The sequence below is a fragment of the Tenrec ecaudatus genome, chromosome 6 (genome assembly GCF_050624435.1).
Source record: "Tenrec ecaudatus isolate mTenEca1 chromosome 6, mTenEca1.hap1, whole genome shotgun sequence".
NCBI classification, from domain to species: domain Eukaryota; kingdom Metazoa; phylum Chordata; class Mammalia; order Afrosoricida; family Tenrecidae; genus Tenrec; species Tenrec ecaudatus.
Window position 1 is genome coordinate 160,569,605 of NC_134535.1, and position 19,903 is coordinate 160,589,507.

A 19,903-nucleotide genomic window follows, 5' to 3' on the forward strand; every position below is an offset into this window, starting at 1 on the left:
ATATTTTGTTAAGGGAAATTTTTGTTTAGCCATTTCATTCATTCTGGGTGTGATTTAGGATAAAGAATAAAACTGTTAAGAAGTAAGATAAGATGTAATAATTATTTATAAACTATCAAGGGATCAGGGGTGGGATTGGGGAGGGAGGGGGATGGGGGAAAAAAAGGGAAACCGAGCTGATTCCAGGAACCCAAGTGGAAGGTGAATTATGAGAATGACGAGTGCAATGAATGTATAAGGGTGCTTTGCTCAATTGATGTATGTACAGACTGTGATAAGAGCCTTATGAGCCCCAATAAAAAGATTAAAAAAAAGATTATGAACTCGCTCCAAATGATAGATGGTTATTTGAACTGAAGTTATATGTGGTTTCCGACTAGTAAGCGTACTCTCTTGACCCTTTTAAGTCTTTTGAGCAAAAATGTTTCACTTTATGTATGTTTAATTATTGGAATATTTATTTTTTATACAATGGTAAAATGTATAGCTTAGAAGCAATCATAAGGTCTTCTGTCCAAGTCACTCATCTGATGGTTGAATTCCATTTCTCATAACATAGGCAGTATCTTTACTGTTGGGTTAAAGTGCTGCACAATAACCCTCAGATTCTGGTATATATATAAACTCAATATAGGCTAGTTCCATTTTTTTCTTTAACCCTGTAAGTCCCCTACCCCATTTTGGTAGCTATAGAGAATAGATTCCCAGACTTGTTTTGGTCTAATACCCCCTTTTCAGAAAAAGAAAAAAAATTACTCAGTACTGCCCTGGCAATTAAAAACCTTTTAAACCTCATATTCCACGGTAAAGTGTAGGCATCTGTTTTTGCAGCCCCCCCCCGGATTGTTCCTCCAGGGGGCGATAGTACCCACTTTGGGAAACACTGCTCTAGAGGAAAGGATCACACTAGTATTTTTACCCCAACAACCTTTATGCATTCATTTGAACTTTATTTTTTTTTAAACATTTTATTAGGGGCTCATACAAGTCTTATCACAATCCATACATACATCAATTGTGTAAAGCACATCCGTACATTCATTGCCCTCATCATTTTCAAAGCATTTGCTCTCCACTTAAGCCCTTTGCATCAGGTCCTCTTTTTTTTTTTTTCATTTGAACTTTATATCAACTATTAAGCTCAACTGCTCCATACAGTTTCCAAGGCTATACTCTTTCTGGAACTTGACTGCCACATTGTTCGTCCTCAGAGTGGCCGGTAGATTCTAACTGCTGACCTTTCAGTTAGCAGCCCACACTTACCTCCTGGGCCAGCAGGACGCCTTTTCTATGTTTCAGGAGTGTGGGAAACAACCAGGAAGGGAACATGTGCACACAAACTCTCAAAGCTCATGTGTTAAGGAGTCTAGGAGGCTGGGGCTCCCATAGAGGGAGACCTTTACGTTCATAAGTTGGAGACACATTCCAGTCACATTCTTATGAGTAAAAGTTATTCCCCACAATGCTCCCCCATAATAATGCCAATTTTGAAGTACTGTTTGCAAGCACCTGGCCACTTAGCATACTCTTGAAGGTCAAGTGCTTGAAGGCTATCTGCCCAAAGGTTGTCTACCATGGAGAGCAGTCAGCCCCCTCTTGTTCATCCCACCCTAAATAGGCCCCTCCCCTCTGATAAGTATCATAGATTATTCCCCTGGAGAAGAGCTCAGAGACAACCCAGGTCAAGCCCTCTCAGAGAAGATTAAGTTGGGCCCCATCTGAACTCTAGAGCCTGCCCATCTTGTTGCATATGTAACTTCCTGCTACATGTATGCCTCTAGTACCTCCCCCTCCTATCACATGTACACCTGTGTTAGACAGGGCTCTCTAGAGAAACAAAACCAGGACACTAATAATTGTGTATCTATTTATATAGATAACATAAGAAATAAAGTTAACGAATCTAGAAAGCAGTACAAATGGCTCTTTACAACTCACTCCCGTGAGACAGCTAGTCCACTGGCAGTCCTTCATGCCTTGAAGGCCTCTGTGGAGTAGTCCTCTGTGGAGCCATTCAGGCTATCGGGCACAGGCAGCAAACTGCAAGCAGGTCACCAACAGTCAGCCAGATGACAGGGTCCGATAGTTCCCAGCTCAAGAGATGTACTTTCCAGTGGTATAACGAAGCAGGTCTTGAAGGCACCTCAAGATACAACGACACAGTCCACGGGTCAGCTTCACACAGGTAGTGTATCTTGCAAATGGAAGCACAGAACAAGCAAGGCAGCCGCACACTCGTCCGATGATGAAAGAGCAAGAGAGAGAGAGGGGAGAGGCTCGCCGAGCCATTTATCTCTCCTCCCTTCAACCAATCTCACATGTGTTCATTGGCCATGTTGGCACAACAAACCTATCACAACACCCCTAGCTAGTCCCCCTCATGTTATGTGTATGCTTCTAATACACCCCCTTCCTGTTACATATGTGCTTACCTTGGTTTGCATGTCTGAGATTATATAAGTCTCTGAGAGAATACATTGCCTCTTTAATTTACCCTGCAATTTCACACGAGACAAAATTCAAACTGGGTAAAGCATAAAGGGTATTTCTTGGCTCAGGTGACCTGAAGGACAGAAGGAGGGCAGGTTTGAAGACTAATTTGATTCAGTGCTTCAGCAATGCTATCAGGAGCTTGATTTCTTGGTATGTTGCTGTCCCATTCCCAGAGTTCGCTTCTGAAGTAGAAGTAAATGGCTGCTGCAGATTCAGGTTTAAAATCCCAAAACTTCACTTTCTAGGAGGACAGTGGTAACATTTCCTAAAGAGCAAAAAAATTGCTTTTCCCAAATAACTCTGGCATATTTCCCCCCATGTCTCATTGGCCAAATTGGGTCCCCTGTCCAAACCTAAACCAGAATATTGCCAAGTTCCAGTTGCCTTGGGCCTGGGTTCTTGAACCAATTACTATGCTATGGGAAGAGAATTAGACCTGTCAGGACGCACACCTGAAACTGGAGGTGAGTCCATTCCATTGACCCCTATCACAGCTTCCTGCCCCAAACTGCCAGGCAGCAGTCCCAGGCAGGCGATTGGAAGGGAAGAGGAAAGATATAGCCTTAAATCAAGATACCCTGTAGGTTTCAAGGGGAATTTCCACACGCCTGGGCATTCTATGATAGATGAGAGGAAATCTCTTGAGGAAATCTGGCTGGTGTGATTACTTGTGGTGTTACTTGATCCTTCACATTGTTAGCGCTTCTTTAGACTAAAACGTAGTCCTTAATTTTATTCTGATCTCATCAAGTGCTCTCCTTTCACATCCTTTGTCAGATCAAATTAGTTCTTTTTTTTTTTGCTGATATAATTTCTTCAAACAAGTATGAAAAGTGTCAAATATGCGGAAAAGTGGAGAGTGGATGAAAACATATCCTTAGGTGCTCACAAATGGATTCTTTCAGGAGTAGGTATTCTGTGGCCCTTGGAACATGGAGGGGAAGTTATGGACCACCTCCCCAGGGAATTATGCAGCCAGTTTTGCATGTCATTTCACGGGGACATGGGCACTGCTTTAGAAGTATCTCAGCCACAATGTACCACATAAAGGTAGGCATAGAGACTGAGGTTTTGATTTTTTTGGTAGATAGTGAGTCTGAGTTAGGTAAAGTTTAATGTGACAACCTGGCCAATAAACACACATGGGGTTAATTGAAGAGCAGAGAGATAAATGGCTTGGTGAGCCTCGCCTTTCAAGTTCTCAGGTCTCTTGCTTTGTGATGGTTGGACCAGGGTGCAGCTGCTTTAGCCAGTCCCCTGCTTCAGCTTCCAAGGCTCACTTCCTGCAAGGCATCCCTGAGGACAACCCACATGGACCTACCCCGAGGCAGCCCTGGGTGCTAGAGCAGCTGTATAGAGACCCCTCCCAGCGCTGAGATGCTTACACGCTCACTGATTCAGCTTTCCTCCTGCAGTCAGCGTCACAGTGTGTGTTTTGTGAGATGAAGGAGGACTTTGTGAATTGGTGTCGGACATATGGGTTGGATTTGTGGGCTTGGGCAGCACTGGGTTGGGATGTTTTCTTGATGTGCACTTAACCTTTATATAAAACTCTCTTATACATGAGTTTCTGTGGATTTGTTTCTCCAAAGTACCAAAGACTAACACAGAGTCTAAGTCACCACTGAACTGTAGAATCACTTTTCAAAGAAGGTGAAAGTCCAGTATTATGGTGATTTACTCTGTAATCTGAAAACTAAGAGTAAACCTTTAACTCTGGTTGAGCTGCTAACCACAAGGGCAGCAGTTTGAAACCATCAGCCACTCTGCAGAAGAAAGAGGAGGCTTTCTACTCCCATAAAGAGTTAGTCTCAGGAACCCACGGGCGCAGTTCTACCTTGACCTAGCGGGTCTCTCCGAGTCTATGGCACTGAGTCTATGGCAGTGAGTTTTATGGAGAAGCATTCAAAGGCAGCCAGTTAAGGAATGGTGTGCTTCCTCCTTCTCAGCACAGACCCTGTCAATTATTATCCCAACCAGCACAGACTCAATTATTTGTGCTTGCTTGTATCCCAAGTGTGCCAGGTTCGGGGGGTGCCAAGGTGCACATGAAAGCTGCCTCTCTGGATTTTTCCTGCTTCTACTTTAATCCTGTTTTGCTATGAAAACAGTTTTTTAGTAATGAACACATTTTGACTCAATTTGAAGTATACATTGAGACTTTTTTTGTGCCTAGGTGATGGTGCTAATATTTTTCCTCTCTCTTACAGACACATACACACACACACACACACACACACACTTTAGCTTAAAACACATTGCCGACATTGATCTACACAAAGCCACTTCCTTTCCTCCCTCTCTTTTTCTGTTCCTGTTTCCACCACGCCTTCCTGCAACCATTCTATTGCCTTTGTTTAGATTCTTTTAACTTTTGTGTATTGGTCAGACTGGTAAACACGTTTGTGGTCATTTGAGACTTGTGCTTTTAATGGACAAATGGTCCTGTGCTTTGTCCCTCCCAGTATTTCTCACTTTGTCACTTAGCTCTGCCTCTGGTTTGCTCTGTGAGCATCAGGTTCTTGTTTCTAACTGTTGTGGAGGATTCCCGCTGTCCACTGTATTTATCATTCCTTCCTTTGCACTTCATCCCACGATACCAAGAATCCATTTTTAAGGGAGGAAGAAAAAGGGAGGAGCTGATGCCAGGGACTTAGGTGGAGAGCAAATGTTTTGAGAATGATGAAGGCAATGAATGTACAGATGTGCTTTACACAATTGATGTATGTATGGATTGTGATCAGAGTTGTATGAGCCCCTAATAAAATGATTTAAAGAAAAAAGAATCCATTTTTAAAAGATCCCATTTTATACTTTGGGAATGTGACTTTTTTTTTTTAAGAATCATCCTGGTCAAGGCTATATATATAGAGAGAAATATATAAACATTGGGAGCTCTTACAGCTCTTATAACAATCCGCACATCAATTGTATCAAGCACATTTGTACTTATGTTGCCATCATCATTTTCTAAACATTTACCGTATATATTTGTGTATAAGCTGAGCTTTTTCAGCACATTTTAATGCAGTTTTGGGGTAAAATTAGGTGCCTCGGCTGATGTTTGGGTCGGCTTATACTCGAGTATATGCGGCACTTTATCGGAGCCCTTGGTATTAGCTCCTCTCCCCACCCCCACCCTCTTGACCCTTTGATCAATTATCAGTTATTGGTTTCATATGTTACACCAACCGCTGTCTCCCTTCACCCACAGTTTCTGTTGTTCATCCCTCTGGGGAGGGAGAGAATTATGTGTCAGTCATTGTGATCGGTTCTCCCTTTCTCTCCTCCTCCCCCCACCTTCCCCCTACTCTTGGTATCACTTACTCCCATCTCTGTTCCTGAGGGGTTTATCTGACCGGGATTTCGTGTGTCATGAGCTCTTCTCTGGACCAGTGTACATGATCCGGTCTAGTCAGAACTGAAAGGCAGGACTTGGTTCATGATAGTTGGCGTGAGGAAGCTTTAATGAACCAGAGGAATGTTGTGTGTTTCATCGATGCTATACTGCCCCCTGGTTGACTTATCCATTTCTTGTGACCCTTCCGTGAGGGATATCTATTTGTCTACAGATGGGTTTGGGTCTCTGCTCCGATCCTCCTTGTTCTCAACAATATGTTTTTTATTTTGTTTTGTGTCTTCTGATGCCTGTTACCTGATCCCATTGACACCTTGTGATCGCACAAGCTGGTGTGTTTCATCCTTGTGGGTTTGTTGCTTCTCTGCTAGATGGCTGCTTGCTTAACTTCAAGCCTTCAAGACTCCAGATGCTAGATCTTTTAATTAATTAATTAGCTTTGACACTATATCTTTTGACAGCTGGGCACCATCCACTTTCTTCATCACATTTGCTTATGCACCCATTTTGTCTTCAGCCATTGTGCTTGGAGGGTGAGCATCACTGAGTACTAGCTTGTTAAAACAAAGTGTTCTTGGGTTGAGGGAGGGCTTGAAGCAGAGACCAAAAGTCCATCCACGTCCTCAGTGTATTGCCAAGGCCTTGTATATTGAGTCATTATGGCACCCTGGCACCCGGGACTGAACTCCAACTTATAGGGGCCTCTTTTGTGTCAGGGTGGAGTATCTTTCACAGGATGTTCAGTGACTCCTGTGCTAGCAGTAGATCTCCAGGTCTTTCTTCCGAAACACCTTCAGATGTTCTTGAACCGCCAACCTTTCTCTTAACTGTGGAGCATGTTAACGATCTGAACCACCCAGGCACTCCAACCCGCTGCCATTTTCTCGCCCTGTGCCCTTTCAATTGGGAAGAATATTGGAAGAGTTAATGATGTGAGAAAGGACTTCAGATTCCTTGGCTCTCCTTTTATGGTTCGTTACAATTTAGTGTGTAGCACTGAAATCTCATCTGAATTATGATTATACCACCAGCAACATATTTAGTCATTGAGTCACGTATTGGAAGAAATTCCATGATGTGAGACCATGGTTCACCTTGGGGCAGGGGGACAGATTGTTCTTTCATTTATGATTTTTAAATGTAATTTTGGTAAGATAGTTCTGCCAAGTTTGGTAAGTAGGTATTCTAGACTTCATAACTGGAGGGTTCTTTTTTCTGGTCTGACTTCTGAGTCTCAGCTGTGGCAAATAGAAGATACGTTTCATCCCTTTTGTTACCAGGCTAGCACATTTACTAGAGTGTTAGTATCACTCACAGTGAGCTCTGTTATGAACTGAATTCTTATTTCCTCTCGGGGGATTAACAGTATTATTTTAATTCAGAAATCAGGAAGCAGGATTCTCAAATATTTCCTGAGCCGCGGGACTGGCTGGCCTAATAACTTGAGAGTTTCTCATTTCCTCACCTCCGACTCTAGATTAATTAGGGAGTGTGGGGCGGGGCATGCTGCTTGCGAATCTGATGTTGTTGACTCAGAAAAACAAGGCCAGCCTATCAGATTCCAGCGTCCACTGCATATTGATGGGTTCAAATTGACCACAGCAACTCGAAAGACCAGACAGTCACTTGATGGGAGTAGGGGAGGGGCCATTCCGAAAAGGAGAGAATGGTTGCACCCCTTGAAAAATACTGAATTGTCCACGGAGAAAGAATTGAGTCGACGTAGGTCTTGCTGCCTCTGGCCTCAACAACAGCCAATAAATAAATAAGATTGGACGGACAAACAAAAACAGAATCTTCATTTCCTCCTTCATTTTTAAAAAGGTTGAATTGTAGCTACTAATTAGTCCGTGGTCCCGGGAAAGATCTGGAAGGTGCACAATTCAGTTAAGACCATGCCTCTCTCAGTTGAACCCTGTGATGCTTTGAGAATCATGGCTTATTTCCTTTGTTTTCTCTCTTTTCCAAAAGAACCTTTTATCTTTAAAGAATACTCCTTCACCTGGCTCAGTGCACTCGCTAGGGTGAAAGCAGGGAGGGGAGAGCAGGGCAGGCAGAGAGCTCCGGTGGGCCAGCCTGAGCCTTCAGAGGCCTGAGGAACTTGAGGGCGACAACAGGAGCCGTTAAAACTGAGGCCTAAATTGGACATCCCCTTCAGGAATGGTCCCAGGGAAGAGACTTGCCAGTCAGGGTGCAGTGTAGCAACAATGAAACATACAACTTTCCTCTAATGCTTCCTCCCACCCTATCATGATCCCAAATCTACCTTACAAATCTGGCTAGACCAGAGGATGTACACTGGTACAGATTAGTTCCTAAATGCTTCCTCCCCCACCACTATCATGTTCCCATTTCTACCTTAGACCAGAGGATGTACACTGGTCCAGATAGGAACTGGAAGCACAGGGAATCCAGGGCAAATGATCCCTTCAGGATCAGTGGTGAGAGTGGTGATATCAGGAGGGTGGGGTAGAAAGGGGGAACCGATTACAAGGATCTACATATAACCTCCTCCCTGGGGGTTGGACAACAGAAGAGTGGGTGAAGGGAGATGTTGGACAGTGTAAGATATGACAAAATAATAATTTATAAATTATCAAGGGCTCATGAGGGAGGGGGGAGCGAGGAGGGAAGGGGAAAAATGAGAAGCTGATGCCAGGGGCTTAAGTGGAGAGCGGGTGTTTTGAGAATGATGAGGGCAATGAATGCACAAATGTACTTTACACAAATGATGTGTGTATGGATTGTGATGAGTTTATGTGCCCCTAATAAAATGATTTAAAAAGCAAACAAGAAAACTGAGGCCTAACTTATGAGGGATTTTTTGAGGTTTGTTCTCTACTCTTTGAGTTCTACTTCCAGGCATAGTTTGTTATGAGTTATTACTGCTACCTGCCTTTCGCCCTGGTCCTCTTTAAGAAAGAAAAATATCTGCGGCGTACAGGCATTGAAAAAGCCACAGTTGTGTCTTTTGTGATGATGTGCTGCAGATGGAGACTGTTAACTGCGCTGCGGTGTGTAGTCCGCCAGCCTTTCTCTTGACCTGAAGTCCTCTCCTTGGTGGTACTTGTTCCCCTCTCTGGTTCCAGGGGCCAACGTGAATGCAGCCAAACTTCACGAGACAGCCCTCCATCACGCGGCCAAGGTGAAGAACGTGGACCTCATTGAGATGCTCATCGAGTTTGGGGGGAACATCTACGCCCGAGACAACCGAGGGAAGAAGCCTTCCGACTACACGTGGAGCAGCAGTGCGCCAGCCAAGTGCTTCGAGTTCTACGAAAGTGAGGCCAGACTTCTCTCTCAGAGTATTTCCCTCCCACTAGGTGACCGGGAGCCTCTGAATAATCTCTCCTCTTTGGCCCCTGCTTTGCCATCCCTCCCTGAGCCCCAGCTCAGAGCTTTGCCTTGAATCCCAAAGGCCCCACTGCGTTTTGATACCCCGTGCTGAAGCACCTGCTGGTACAAGGCGCCCTTCCAACTGCAGCTCGTTCATTAACGAGAGTGGACCTGCGGCCTGGAGCACCCGGAAGCTCGCAGCTGCCCAGGCTCTGACCTTCCACCTTTACCTCATGTACCTGCAGGCTTATGAGTGAGCCCTTAACTCTTTACGGACACATCTGTGTACTAAATTAAAACACCTGGCTCTTAAAAAAAAACCAAAAGATCCTTGTGGACCTCTACGGAATCTTCTTTCCTGATCTTCCTTTCTCAGGTCCCTGACTGTCCTTTCTAGTCACCTTCTAGATAAGGTTTGCAGGGCACTTCCATCTCCAACAGGCAGGCAGGCCTTTGCAATACCGCCTTTGTACCTGTTATGTGTAAGGATAGATGATGCCGTTTCTGTAAGCTGTCCTCATATGCTTCCTTGTTCTTTTTCTCCCCTCCCCCAGAGACACCTCTGACCCTGTCACAGCTTTGTAGAGTGAGCTTGAGGAAGGCCACTGGCGTCAGAGGACTGGAGAAAATCGCCGAGTTAAATATCCCTCCCCGGCTCATTGATTACCTTTCCTACAACTGAGCTGCAGGAACCAGAACTGGAGGCCAGCCCGCTCTGTCCAGCTGGCGTCGGAAGAGGATTCTGACTTGTTTGTTCAGGATGTTCTCGCGGTTATCGATAGTCCCTGGGGGGCTTCTCCTGTTCTTTCTTCCAGAATCCTGGAGGATATTTCTAAGCAGGGCTTCAAAAAGTTAATTTCAGGTCAACCCCCTGCTGACAATCTACATTCCTACTCTTGATGCACTGACTCAGAACAGCATCTCTAAGAGTCACCAGGGGGGTTAGCCTGAATGAAGTGATTGGAAGCCCAGTTCCCAAGCCTTGCCTGCCTGCACTTCTCTGGGCTGGTCCTCCCCAGAGCTTACGCTTAAACACCAGCTTGGTCATGGCCAGCCACCATCTAGTTTCTTTCTTCTTTTTTACCAACCGTCCTCACAGTCCTAGAAAAAGGATAGACTGCTCCAGATCAGTGGTTCTCAACTTTCCTAAGGCCGCGACCCTTTAATACAGCTCCTCATGTTGTGGTGACCCCCAACCATAACATTATTTTCATTGTTAATTCATCACTGTCATTTTGCTACTGTTCGGGATCAGGCGACCCCTGTGAAAAGGGTCATTCGATCCCCCAAAGGGGTCACGACCCCCAGGTTGAGAACCACTGCTCTAGCTAGAAAGGGGAAGGCCAGGCCAAGCTGAAGACTTAGAGGGCTGCTGCTGATGTTCGAAGCTATAGGTCTTGGGCCACCACAGGTATGGCCTTGCCTGCCTGGCAGGGTTTGGCAGCTCCTGTGTTCACAGGCAGGCACCTGTGCTCCAAAGCTGGACTGAATGTGAGCGTCAGGGTGCTGGTCTGTCCAGGCCTGGGATGACTCCCTGCTGACCCTTTTAAAAAGGGTCAGCTGTTGGTTCTTTCCAAGGCCCACCTGTGCTGAGGTCGATCCATCTCTCAGGGAGCCTTTAAACGAGTCTCAGTGGGGGAATTCTCCGGCTTTTTGTTCCCCACAACCAGGGCAGTGTTTCTTAGGAAGTTTTCCCTTCAGTTTTAGGTTTCAGCTCGTATAAAACGTTATGTAGGCTCACCTCTGGAAAACACTTCTTACCCAGGCCTAGTTTGGGTAGAAGTCTATCAAACTAGCCCGTGACCTTTAACGTGTGCCCCGACTGCAGACCTGAGGTGTTAGCAGACAGGCTTCCGCAGTGGGCTGCCTGGCTCACCAATCCCGAATGCTTATGACTAATCATAGTGCCCTCTCTAGTATCCTTGAGGATCAACAGCATCAAATGCTTCTGGGAGGTGGGCCCGTTAGGGGACTGGAGGATTCCCGCCAAAGATTCAAAAGTATGGGGGCTTGCTGTCTCAGCCCATCCCAGGGACCCAGTCCCCAGGGCTGCCGGGACAAACCACACAAAAAGGGGAGTGTTTCTGAGTGTTTGAGGTACAAAATAAATGCCAAAGCCACTAAAAAAAAAAAAGTTAAGTAGGGGGATTAAAAAAAATGAAGGCATGTTAGCTTATCTTCTCATGAATAACTCTGTAGCCCTTTCTAATGTACAGAATTGTTAGGGAACACTGGAAAGATTATCATTGCCTATTTCTACAGCTGGAAAAATAATTCTCTTATCTTCAATTTTATTAACTCCTTGAAGCTCTACAGTTGGTGGAAGTTGCCAGTACACGATGGGTACATAAACCATGCAGCCATCCATTTTTCACATTACGGAACATAAATTATTTGTAAGGCAACATACTCAGTGCTTTAAACTGTGTAAAACCAAGACTGATCACCCAACGCAGAAAACGACATATTTTGTTTTATAATTCATTCCTATAGTAATAAAGACAACCCTGATTCTATGTCATAAACCATGAAGTGAAATAGATCATATATTCATATTCGAAGCCCTGGTAGTATAGTGGTTTATGTACTGGACTGCTAATCACAAAGTCAGCAGTTCAAAACCATCAGCCGCTCACTATATGGGAGAAAGATAAGGCTTTCAACTCCCAGGGTTGGTCTACCCAGACCTGTATGGCTGCTACATGTCAGAATCTTGGCATCTGAACTCCCCCACCCCCCAGCTATGAATTAAATGCATAATTAGTTTGAGAATATTTGTTTGAGGGAAATGGAGATGACACCACTTGTAACCACTAATGTGAATCATGCCTGAAGCCAACGTGCCCCCAAATGGGAACTTGATGGTCACCCGATAATCCCAGGATCCGCTTGGGCCTCCCAGCCCCAGAGAGTTCAAGGAATAGGATGAGATCATCTTGGCCAAGATGATGCCAGTGGCACTGTGCTTCCAGAGGCATCTCCACAGGGATGCTCCACAGAGTCACAGGTGTGGTGGGAAGTCTCATGCTGGCTGCCATGGGCACTTTCCATCTCCAGCACTTTAGCTACTTTTATAGGGGCCCTTCGGCTCAAGACCCATTTCCATTTGGGTACATTTTAGGGAAATATACATTTCTGGATGCAATAATAAAAATAAAACAGCTGTGGATTCTACCCTTTTCATCTTAGTAGCAGAAACGTACCTCTAGCAATGAAATCTGGTATCATCTTCATACAATATAGTATCTAGTGCAGAATCAGATTCCTGTCAGCTTGTTGCTCAATAAAAGTTATTGAATAAAGTTCATCCTTGTGTTTATGTGACCCTGCTTTTTGTGTGGAACTGGTGTCCTGGGTAAGCGAAGAGGGTTGGCTGACATCTTCCCTGTGTTTTAGAAGGTCACACCTCCCCAGGGTTTACACCTGCCTACCACTTCTCATGCTGATTTCAGGGTGGTCCTGGTGGGGACTTTCAGGGGGAAGAGACACTGCCTGAAGGGTCAAATAACTAGATTTCAGGCCCTCCTCACTCTTCAGTGGCGTGACTAATGAGAAGTTTGTCTTCTGGACCTTTATTTTTCCAGGAATAACGTATTTTGATTATTAAAAAGATTTGATGAGAGACTTAGAGACTACATGACTAATGACTATGGAGACATTACCCAGACCCTGTACACTAAAAACACAAGAGACCAAATGAAATAGATATAGATAATCCAGGAAACCCTGAGTTTCAGAAGATGGGATAGAATAGCTGATTTAATTCAGATTAAGAGAAGTAAGTGAACAAAAGTGGTGAGAAGGGAGACAGATGGAATGGGTAGATTGTCACCTTATCTGATATAACAAGGCTATTTTGAACTTTTGCAATTAGCATTTGATGGAGCCTGATCTCTGGCGACTAAAGACCAGAAAGATGTGATCCTTCCCTGCAGCTCCTGCTGAGGTCGGAGATACTGTGTATATGTTGGTGCACCACCCCTATGTCTAGAGGCATATGTAGTCTACCTCAGACCAGCAGAACATGCAATGTCAGATCTAGGCAGGCAAGAACTCCCTTCCAGATGCCATATGGGCCCGAAACAGTTTCTTTGTGGAACAAATACTCTGAGCCAGCACAAACTACTTTCAGATCAGGTGTCCTGACCCCAGGCATCTAGCACAACAGGAACTTCATCTAGGACCAGGTATCCCTATACTTTCCCACCCCTAACCCATGAGTTCTTTGGCACAGGGTGCCAACCCAAACCAGGTATCCTACCCACCTCCCCGCACCTCCTGTAAAATTTCTCCTCTCTAGGTTTTTCCCTCTCATCTTGGTTTTTGTCTTTCTCCTCTTTAATTTTTTCCTCTGCTTTTGTACTTCTGTCCCTTCTCTTTTTAAATGTTTTTCTTAGATATTTTTGTCCATCCCCCCCAATTTTGTTTTTCCCGTCCCTTGTTTTTATTTTTCCTTTTAGCTATTAACTTCTTTTTTGTTTGTTTCCCTCCATTGTCTTTTTATTATTTTCTGGTTTTACTGTTATTGGTTTCTCTCCTTTCTCATTTTCGTTCTTTGTCCACCTAGTAGGAGACAGCAACCCTACCTCATGGCCAAGCCATGCCTTTTCCTTCTGTAGCTCCACCCACTGGCCGAGGGCCACTACCTTGCCCCTTGTACTTCCTTGTAAATGATAGGCAGTCCCAACACCAGACAAACCAGCTCTTAATTGTGCTATGTGAGCAGTAAACAGTACACACACACATTCTCTACCACACCCACTGGGAGATACAGTGGCAAGAGCCTGAGAATACACCAACATATATTTATGAATTAAATATAAATACAACAATAGCAGAGTGTCTCAGAGACAAAACACCATTTCAATTCACATGATGAAACAGTAGAACGTGGTCCAAACAAGTGGACAAAATAGAGAGCCAGAAGACCTTTCTGAGAAAGAAATGGCGTTGGAGCTACCTGATAAAAGAATGATGCTTAGGTACTTTTAATGATTTGAGAGAAAGATTAAGAAATCTGCAGACAAAATCAAGAAGAAAACAAGGGGAAACATTTAAAGAATTCAGGAAGTCATGTCAAAAGCAAACTGACAAAGTAAACGAAATACTAGAAGCTACCACAGATACTCGTGTATAAGCTGAGATATTCAGCACATTTTTAATGCAGTTTTTGTGATAAAATTAGGTGCCTTGGCTGATATTCGGGTCAGTTTATATTTGAGTATATACAGTATACAAAAACAGCAAACAGAAATCCAGAAGACTAATACTAGGTTTCCAGAAATAGATAATACATAGAAGGGGCAAAGGAGTAGAACTGAGACAATAAAAGACCAAATTAGTGAGCTTGAAGATGAAGTTCTCAACACCAGTCTGCTAGAACAACCAGGAAAAAATATTTAAAAAGGAAGTCTAATAATTATGTTGAAGCAAACTTTCCTAATATGAAAACTTCTCACTGCCATTGAATTAATGTTGACTTAATATCCACTCCCTGTGGGTTTCCAAGACAGTAATTGCTTACAGGGGTAGAAAACCCAGTCTTTCTCCTGTGGAGCTGCTGGTGATTTTGAACTGCTAATTGTGTGGATCAGGGCCCAACGCTGAACCACTACACCACCAGGAATCCAAAAATTAGAAAATATGAATTTAAGAAGCTGAATGGCCCCAAAGAGGAGAGACTTCAAAAAGTAACCACTAAGACATACCATAATCAAACTTTAAAATCAAAGATGAAAAAAAGAATCCTGAAATCAGCTTGGGGAAAACACAAAGTTATCGATAAAGATGAATCAATAAGCTTAAGCTCCGGGGCAAAAAAAAACTTAGTTCTGATATCTTGGTGAAAACCACGCAGTCCCAAGGCTGTAAAATCCTGAAAGAAAATAATTGCCAACCAAGGATTATATACCCAACAAAATTACTGCTTAAATATGCTGGTGAAATTAGGACATTTCTAGATAAACAGACCTGAAAAGAATGTGTGAAAACCAGACGAATCTTACAAGAAATACGAAAAGGAGCTCTTTAGACAGAGAACCAACAATCTGAGATGAACATACATGAAAACACCATCCAGAAGGCAATCCAGATACACAAGTATCTAAGGGAAGGTAAATCTACAAGACTGAAAGAGGGAACCAAATAGATAAATATGCAAACGAAGGTCCCTACAAAATAAAAAGATTAAATACCGTAGTTACAGAACTTTGAAATGGTGAGGAAGTGAAATAGATTTCAAAATAAAACAGATTGTTAAGCTTTGGGAAAAAATTTAAATTATAGAGTACCTCAGAGAAAGCCAATCAGCTTCATCTAAATAAAAAAGAATTATAAAGATTTAGTAAACAATAAAACAACAGCAAAGAACAAGATGACAAGAAACTCTCAATCAAAATGAACCTACCACAGAAAATTATGTGGAGCAGAGACACACAGAACCACAAAATAACATGCAGCAAAATGACAGTAACAAATTCATACCCATCAATAATTGCACTGAATGTAAATGAATTAACGCACAAGTCAAGAGACAGAGAATAGCAGACTGGATAAGAAAACAGGACTCATCCATACACTGTCTATAAGAGACACACCTTCCTGACACGATCGCTGAAGACAAAGTGGGTGCATAGCAAATGTGGTGAAGAAAGATGATGGTGCCCAGCTATCAAAAGATATAGCATCTGGGGTCTTAAAGGCTTGAAGGTAAACAAGTGGCCATCTAGCTCAGAAGCAACAAAGTCCACATGGAACAAACACACCAGCCTGTGTGATCATGAGGTGCCATAGGGATCAGTTATCAGGCTTCAAAGAACAAAAAATCAAGACACAGGGAAGAAATAGTATAAGCAATGGTTTGTCGTGGGGACTACACTGGATGAGTGGAATCAGAATGTGTCTGAAATGTTGAATGTAAAGCTATGATCTTCTCTGTAAACCTCGAATTCACAATTAAAAATGTAAAATAATAGGAATAATAACCTAAGCACTATGTATTAAATTTTTTTTCCTCTCAGAAAAAAAAGAAAAAATAATATTACTGTGAATGAGAATGAGTGTGGAGTGAGGACCCAAAGCCCATCAGTAGGCAACTGGACATCCCCTTATGGAAGGGTCTCGGGGAGGAGATGAGCCAGTCAGGGCACAGGGTAGCAACAATGAAACATACAACTTTCCTCTAGTTCCTAAATGCTTCCTCCCCCCGCCCCCCTATCATGATCCCAATTCTACCTTACAAATCTGGCTAGACCAGAGGATGTACAGATATGAATGGGAAGCACAGGGAATCCAGGGTGGATGATCCCTTCAGGACGAGTGGTGAGAGCAGCAATACCAGAAGGGTGGGGTAGAGAGGGGGAACCAATTACAGGGATATACATATAACTTCCTCCCTCCGGGACGGACAACAGAAAAGTGGGTGAAGGGAGATGCCGGACAGTGTAAGACATGACAAAATAATAATTTATAAATTATCAAGGGTTCATGAGTGATGGGGTAGTGGGGAGAGGGGGAAAAATGAGAACCTGATGCTAGGAGCTTAAGTGGAGAATAAATGTTTTGAGAATGATGAGGGTAACGAATGTACAAATGTGATTTATACAATTGATGTATGTATGGATTATGTTAAGAGTTGTATGAGACCCCAATAATATGATTTTTTTTAAAAAGAGAGAGAAACAAGTACAGAAATAGACTAGAAAATAAAATGGGGGTGGGGGACAATTTGATGATCATCTACTGAACCAATCATATTGTTTTACAGGTGAGGAAATGAGGACTCACTAGTTTTATAGTATCTTTGTGAGACTGAACTTAGGTAATTAAATATATTTTGATTATATATATAATATATATGTATTTTTCTTGAAAAGTAAAAAATGATCTCCAAATATAAACTATATGGAAATGTCTAAACTATGTTGTCCTTAATGTTTGTGGATCTTATAAAGAAGCCTAGTGATACAATGATTAAGGCACTTGACTGCTGACCCAAAAGGTCAGTGGCTTGAACCCTCCAGCCACCCTGAAGGAGAGAGAGAGAGAGATGTCGCAGTCTACTTCAGTAAGGATTTGTAGCTCTGGCACATTTGGACCATTCTCCTCGGTCCCATCGGGCTGCTGTGAGTTGGAATGGATTCAATTGCAGAGAGTAATCTGATAGATCCATAAACTACTCTGGAGCCCTGGTGGTGTGGTGGTTACCACGAGCCACTCTGGGAGAAAGAAGAGACTTTACTCCTGTAAAGAGTTATAATCTCAAAAGAAGTTACAGCCTCACAGACCCACACAGGGCACTTCTCCCCTGTCCTATAGGGTCGCTTTGAGTCAGAACGGACTCAATGGTTGTGGTTAATTAGCTCTTCTCCTTGAGTCTGGTATAGCACCATCTATTTCTGGAATGATATATTCAAAATTTTACATTTTGAAACCTAATGTGAAGTTGACAATTTTGGAGAAGACATTTGTAGACACATAGAACACTGATAAGATACATAAAGCTTAAGGCTCTCTTATGAATCGATATGATGAAGATTAGCAACTCAATTTAAAAAATAGGTAAAGAGATAAATACACATATGCAAGTGCTCCATATTAAACCAGCACATACCTGTAGGTATAGTCCCTTTCAGGTTTAAAGTATATATCTATATCTGAAACAAATTCAGGGACATTCATATATGTATAAGAAAGAGCCATATAGCAAAGAGCTATTGTATACTGAGAAAACATCCCAGCCCACTCCAGATCAAGTCCATAATTCTGATATTAATCCATATGTCAAAAACTAGTCCATAAATTCCTCTCTAGACTCACACAGCACATGCAATGATGCAGAATGCAGGAAGATCACAGACCGGTGGGTGGAAAGTCTTGTGGATCCAGTGGCAGTGGAAGCATCTCAGCGCTGGCACGAGGTCACCACATGACTCCTCCAGTTCTCTGAGTGTCTCGACAGCAGGAAAGGGAAGGTAGAGAGAGAATGGATCCAGCCTCCAGTGAGCTATGGCTCTTCACCGTGCCTCTACATGAGGTCATCAAGCTGCAACCTAATTGACAGGCTAATCTCTACCCCTTCACTCTTAATACACTCAAGTGGACTGGAGATTATGTGACTGCCTCAATTATATACTGGAAGGTTGATCGATAATAAAAAGTCTGGCAGTTGCATAATGATAATGGACCATATGAGCAAATGGAAACTCAGATTGCTAGTGGGGCTAAAAAGTGATAAATCGCCTTTTCACGAAGATGGCGCCGAAGGCGAAGAAGGAAGCTCCTGCCCCTCCCCAAACGGAAGCCAAAGCAAAGGCTTTAAAAGCCAAGAAGGCCGTGCTGAAAGGCGTCCACAGCCACAAAAAAAAAGAAGATCCGCACGTCACCCACCTTCCAGCGGCCCAAGATCTTGAGCCCATGTACCCTTGAAAGAGCGCCCCCAGGAGAAATAAGCTGGACCATTATGCCTTCTTCACGTTCCCCTTGACCACAGAGTCTGCCATGAAGAAGATCGGAGTTAACAACACACTTGTGTTCATGGTGGATGTCACGGCCAACAAACACCAGATCAAACAGGCTGGGAAGAAGCTCTATGACACTGACGTAGCCAAGGTCAACACCTTGATCAGGCCTGACGGTGAGAAGGCATATGTTCGACTGGCTCCTGACTATGACGCTTTAGATGTTGCCAACAAAATTGGAATCATCTAAAGTGAGCCCAGCTGGCTAATGCTAAATATAAACTTTTTCAATATATATAAAAAAAGTGATAAATCTACTTTGGAGAGCTATTTGGTGGAGACTGGTCTTACAGTGGTTAAGCACTCAACTGCTAACTGAAAGTTCAGGGATTTTGGAACTAACAGTCATTCTGTGAAGGAAAAACTAGGCAGTCTGCATCTATAAATATTAACAGCCCTGGGACAGTTCTCTGTCCTATAGGGTCCCAGGAGTTAGAATTGACTCCATGGCATTGGGTTGTTTCTTGTTGTTGGTTTAGTTAATACAATTGAACATACTGTATCTTACTCCATTTCCCCAGTTATCCTACTTTTACTTATTTTTAAATCATTTTATTGGGGGCTCGTACAATTCTTATCATAATCCATACAAACACCCATTGTGTCAAGCACATTGGTACATTCATTGCCATCATCATTCTCAAAACATTTGCTTTCTACTTGAGCCCTTGGTATCAGCTCCTCATTTTTACCCCTCCCTCCCCGTTCCCTTTTCCCTTATGAACCCTTGATAATTTATAAATTATTATTATTTTCTCATATCTTACACTGTCTGACTTCTCCCTTCACCCACTTTTCTGTTGTCCATCCCCCAGGGAGGGGATTATATGTAGATCCTTGTGATCGGTTTCCCCTTTCTATCGCACCCTCTCTCCATCCTCCTGGTATCACCACTCTCAGCACTGGGCCTGAAGGAATCATCTGTCCTGGATTCCCTATTCCAGTTCCTATCTGTACCAGGGTACAGCTAGCCAGATTTATGTTTTCTGGTCAAGTCTGATGGGGTGCCAAACCCTGGCCCCAAAGTCGATTTTTGGTATTCTCTGGGGCCTTGGTTGCTCTGTTCCCCTTGCTGTTCAGTTGCACACCCTTAGTGTTTTGTCTTGGTGTGGTAGGATCAGATCAGGCGCAATTATCCTACTTTTATAAATCTTGGACAACACATATATGAGGTTGTTTAGCACAGCAATTTGCACAA

General features: G+C 43.3%; 1 protein-coding gene and 1 pseudogene across 1 annotated transcript in view; both read left to right on the top strand.

Moving 5' to 3' along the window:
- Positions 1-11,856, top strand: part of ASB13 (ankyrin repeat and SOCS box containing 13) — a 58,673-nt gene extending 46,817 nt beyond the window's left edge. The window contains exons 5-6 of the mRNA XM_075552433.1: positions 8,941-9,132; positions 9,742-11,856. Coding sequence (XP_075408548.1) covers positions 8,941-9,132; positions 9,742-9,869 — 320 coding nt within the window. The 3' untranslated portion in view covers positions 9,870-11,856. The remainder of the gene's footprint in view (positions 1-8,940; positions 9,133-9,741) is intronic.
- A 6,583-nt stretch (positions 11,857-18,439) lies between these two features.
- Positions 18,440-18,950, top strand: LOC142451314 (large ribosomal subunit protein uL23-like; annotated as a pseudogene).
- Positions 18,951-19,903: the final 953 nt, after the last annotated feature.